Genomic DNA, 4789 nt, shown 5'->3' on the forward strand with positions numbered 1-4789 from the left:
TTGAATCACTCTATGGAAAGTGTCTGAGTGTTAGAAGTTCTATTAAAATATTCTTACCTACAAAAAAGCTGTTCTCTTATAATGTCTATCTACTGATCCTAATTCTGCTCTCTTGACCAGTACTAAAAAAATACATTTTTTTTTCTCTTTTACAGTTGTTCAAATACTTTCAGCCTATTAAATTAAAGACAGAGAGGACTAGCAATTAAGGTGGGATAATATCAGTTTATTTGTAAAAAAATAGAATGCTAGAATGAAGAGGATAAGGGGGCACCTTTTGACATTAGAGACTTATTTCAAGTCCATTTATAGAAATTAATTCTTTGCCTACAGTAAATGAATGTAAGAGGTATGCAGACAAAAAGTATAGATGCAATTGCTGGTTTGGCAGGCTTTATCACAAATTGGATTCTACTTTGTATAAATCTAGAAAGAAACAAATAAAACTGAAGGAGGTCCAGCTACAGGAAATTAAATGCCTATATAAAAAGATTGGGAAAAGTAAACACTAGCTATGAGATTACAATTAACCTTAGATATCCCAAAATTATCAGATTGATGTTAAAAAAGTGCACCAAATCTTCCAATATCTCTTGAGAGTTTTAACAGAACACTGAATTAGATGACTCATATTTCTAAGATTTTGAAATTAATAAGATAAAATAAAAGCTTGGAATTACCAAGAGCCACAAATATTCTTTAGGCATTTTATATATATTAACTCAATATAGCTACTAAAGTTTTTAAAAAGCCTTTATCTCCCATTCTAAGGTCTTTTTGTTTGATAACTTAACTGACGCTTAAAACCTCTCTACAACATCTGGGCCAAATGTCTGTTCAGTTAACACTGAAACATCCCCAGCTGTGTTAATTGACTTGATGGGTGTGTGTGTGGGGGGGGGAGTGGAGGTCCTTTCACAATGTATATGTGTATCAAATCATCACACACACTTTAAATATCTTACAATTTTATTTGTCAATTATAACTCAATAAAGGTGGGGGAAAAACTCCCCAGCATGATATAATTCTTTGGATTTGCAATTTGGATTTTGAGTTTAGAGCTCTGGGTTTATATGTCAGTTTAGCAATTTATTAGGTATGTAATTCTGAACATGTTACTTACTGCGCTTTAGTTTCCTCATTTTAAAAACTGGAATAACAAAATGTGTCTTTTAAAATTGTTTGAGAATTAAGTGAAATGCCACAATATGAAACAACACTTCGTATTATGCTTGGCACATAGGAAATGATCAATAAATGTTAATGTCCCTCCAAAAACAGAAATTCACTGCCTGCCTAGACAGTCTAGTCCCTCTGTTGATAGTAATGATGATGGGTTCTTATATTGTGTGGACCTAGACCAACACTATTAAGTAAATAACACTTAGATTTAAATTTGATATGTGTTATTTTAAGAAAAGATGCTCTTCATTAGAATTTTAACTTTGGCTATTAACTCTAGTTTATATATATTTCTAAAGCAATTTGTCACTCAAAAATGGCAGAATTCAATTTCTTTGAGTGATCTTAGAGAAATATGAGTTACTGTCATGTTTGATAAGAAGCCTTGAATAATCAATTGATATAAATACTCCATTGAAATTTCCCTTCACAGTAAAAAGAACAAAAAGTTCACCTTCTAGTGACTCAGAATTAATTTGTATGGCAGTGATCTTTTAAGACTAAATGGATCTTCTTTTTATTTTTATTAATAATTAATGACAAAAATAACAGTAGCAGAAATGCATAACTATTTTACTATAAGACCAGAAAATATAATTGAATTACTTAAGCTTATAAAACAATTTTTTAGAAAATTTTATTTTTATTTGTCATAAAATAGGTTATAGGGAGTTGAATTTGCTTATTTAACCTATTAAATGATATCATTTGCTTTGTGAAAACCCAGCACACTTTGTAAGTAAATTCACTTGTCTTGTGTTAATTTAAAATATCATTTATATATGCCATGTAGGTTCATTTGTTGGAGAATATGTTAGCTGGCTTTCCCCATTGTAAAAATAAAATTACTTCTAACATATTTGATTCAAATACAACATGAAGCCTTCTACTTCTGCAGTAGTGTAAATTTAAATAAGTCAAAATTTTTTGAGGAAAGAAATTATAGTATGCTTTCTAATTCATTATCTCTTGGTTTACTCTAATCTTTCAAATTTAAAAAAAAATCTTCAAACTACTGTAGTTTGATAACTTGTAGTTTTTTAATAATGAAAAATGTTAAGGTCAAATTTACACTGAAATAATCAGAACTGAAATTTAAGACCGAATATTAGAAAGAAGAATGCTCCTAAGATCATAAATATAATTTACATTTGGATGAAAACGTCAGTAATTGTGTTTTCCCTCATTTCTCTTTTGTATAGTAGGTTTTATTTGTCATACCACAAGTGAGTTTAAATTTGTTGTAGATAAATAAGAATTTTTTATCCTGAATTTTATAAGCACAGTTCATGGTTAACATGATTCCTAAAAATGTTTTTAGATGATTAAAAAATGGAAGAGCATAAAATAAGCTTACCGTTTCACCAATCTTTCCAATGTTTCCTTGATCTCCTACTTCTCCCTGTTAATAAAGAATACAAAGTTGCAAAAATTATTATTCTTCAAACAAGATAACTCATGATATTGCTTTCATTTTTATTTTCAACGTAATTATCTACTCATAAGCTAGAGAAAAGCAAAGCAAATCTCAGTTATTCAAAACTCTTATAATATTTCTATGGAATGTGGTCTTTCCTCTATTTTCATTTAAATAGTAATAAACTATTTTCTTAAATTGCATTATATTTATGACTTTTAATCACTTTTAAGTTACTTTTACAGATAAAATTTAAAAAAATAATATATTTACTGAAGCGTAATCTGCAAAAGGCAGATGGTAGGAACTGTGGAAGATATTAAGAAGAACAAAAATAAAGCCCTTGCCCACAGTATGTTCTCTTTGTTTCAGTAGATAAGATATCTCACAGTGCTGAGCAGTACAGAATACTTGCCACAGGTAAGTAGCAAAGGAGATCATAGGAGCATGCACCCTGTGGGCTAGTGCAGCTACAACTGGCTGCATTGGAGAAGTATGTTCATAATCACAATCCACAGTCCTTAAAGCTCTGAAAACCTAAAGTTTTTCACAACTCATTTGGTAGCAAATATGACCTAATCTGAATTTATTTAACAGCAATGCTTTACCTCAGCTAAGTGAGGCTATTTATAGTCTTGATTTATTTTGATTAATCTGAACATCCTTACATTTCATCACAGAAATATTGTGTCTAATTATGGGATGCTGTCCCATAGTCTCCTGGCATGTTAACCAAAATATAGTGTAAATACCATATTACTTTTTGAAAATCCAAACTTTAATGATTTAAAATAATGGATTATGAAACTATATTTGAGTTGGGCCTTGAAGAATAGGTAATATTTACACTGGAGATGAGCCATTTTTGGTGGTGAAGAATGGCATGAGCAAAGGCTAAACAAAGGCGTAGATTAATGAAAGGTAGAAGATCAAGTTCAGGGTACCATATATAGTTAATTTGATAGGAATGTACGTTTTATGTAAAGAAATAGGAGAATAAACCTTCCAATGTTTGACCTTCCAAGTTAATGAAAATATTATACTTTGGATTAATCTGCACTGAACAATACTGTAGAGACTAATGATATGTAGTTATGGAATATATGCAATTGGCTCATCCGAACTGAAAAGTGGTGTGCTAATCATAACATATAGCTTCTCAAATGCTCTTTGAATGCCTTTTAACATATTATTGGTTCTCCCATTAATTAATGAATTGAATAAAATCTGAAGTGTTTGTTTACATTTATAAAAGTCACAATTTTATTTTTTTAAAAATTATACTTTATAACTGGTAATAAAGTCAGTTGTTTTACCTTTAAGCCTTCTGGTCCTGGTTCACCCACATACCCCTTTTGGCCTGGTTTTCCCTAGGAAAAAAAAACAGAAAGAGATGTTTAATCATTCTCATTTTTGAAAGTTTCCTAAAATATATAAAATTCAGACTATTCGATGAGATAAAACACTTCAAAATTATTTGATAATTATATTTTATCACACTCATTAGCTATTCATACTACAACACTTGACTGTCTACTATGCATTATCACAATTCCAAGAACTGAGGCTTAAATGTACTAAATATACCTGATTTTATAGAGCTTATATTTTAGTGAGGATGACAACATTCTAAAAATAAGTAAAATGTATAGTATGTTAGGTAGTGGTAAATATGAGAAACAAAAAATTAAGTAAGAAAGAGAGATATAAACTATTATGGGAATTTTATTGAGGTGTTTTTTTTTTTTAACAAAATTGCCAGGGAAGACCTTGCTAAGAAGGTGGCAACTGAGTAAAAACTTTTTAAAAAAAGGGATAATACGGATATCTGAAGAAGAGCATTCTAAGCAGAAGATAAGAGCATGTGCAAAGGCCCTGAGGCAAGAATGTGCCTGGTGTGTTGGAAAAAACCATGAAGAATAAATGTAGCTGGAGCAGAGTAAGTAAGGAGATGAGGTCAAAGAAAGGAATGGGAGAGAGGAAGCCAGGTCATGTAGGGCTTGGCAGTTTACAGTAAGGGATTTAACTTTTAATCTGAGTGAGACAGGAAGCCTTAGACAAGCTTTAAAAAGAGAAGTGCCATGAGCTAAGTTTTAATAGAATCACCTTGATAAAGAGCAGAAATGGGAAATTCAAAGAAGAGTCTACTGCAATAAACCAAATGAGAGATGACAGTGGCATACATAGAT

The 4789-nt window shown here is 30.6% G+C and overlaps 1 protein-coding gene across 1 annotated transcript in view; it reads right to left on the bottom strand.

Moving 5' to 3' along the window:
• COL24A1 (collagen type XXIV alpha 1 chain) overlaps nucleotides 1–4789 on the bottom strand; it is a 309537-nt gene that overhangs the window by 152554 nt on the left and 152194 nt on the right. Inside the window, exons 24-25 of the mRNA XM_023528131.1 lie at nucleotides 3917–3970; nucleotides 2541–2585 (exon numbers count right to left, since the gene is read on the bottom strand). Of these exons, the coding sequence (XP_023383899.1) occupies nucleotides 2541–2585; nucleotides 3917–3970 (99 nt within the window). The remainder of the gene's footprint in view (nucleotides 1–2540; nucleotides 2586–3916; nucleotides 3971–4789) is intronic.

The sequence above is a fragment of the Pteropus vampyrus genome, unplaced genomic scaffold, assembly GCF_000151845.1.
Source record: "Pteropus vampyrus isolate Shadow unplaced genomic scaffold, Pvam_2.0 Scaffold22, whole genome shotgun sequence".
NCBI lineage: Eukaryota > Metazoa > Chordata > Mammalia > Chiroptera > Pteropodidae > Pteropus > Pteropus vampyrus.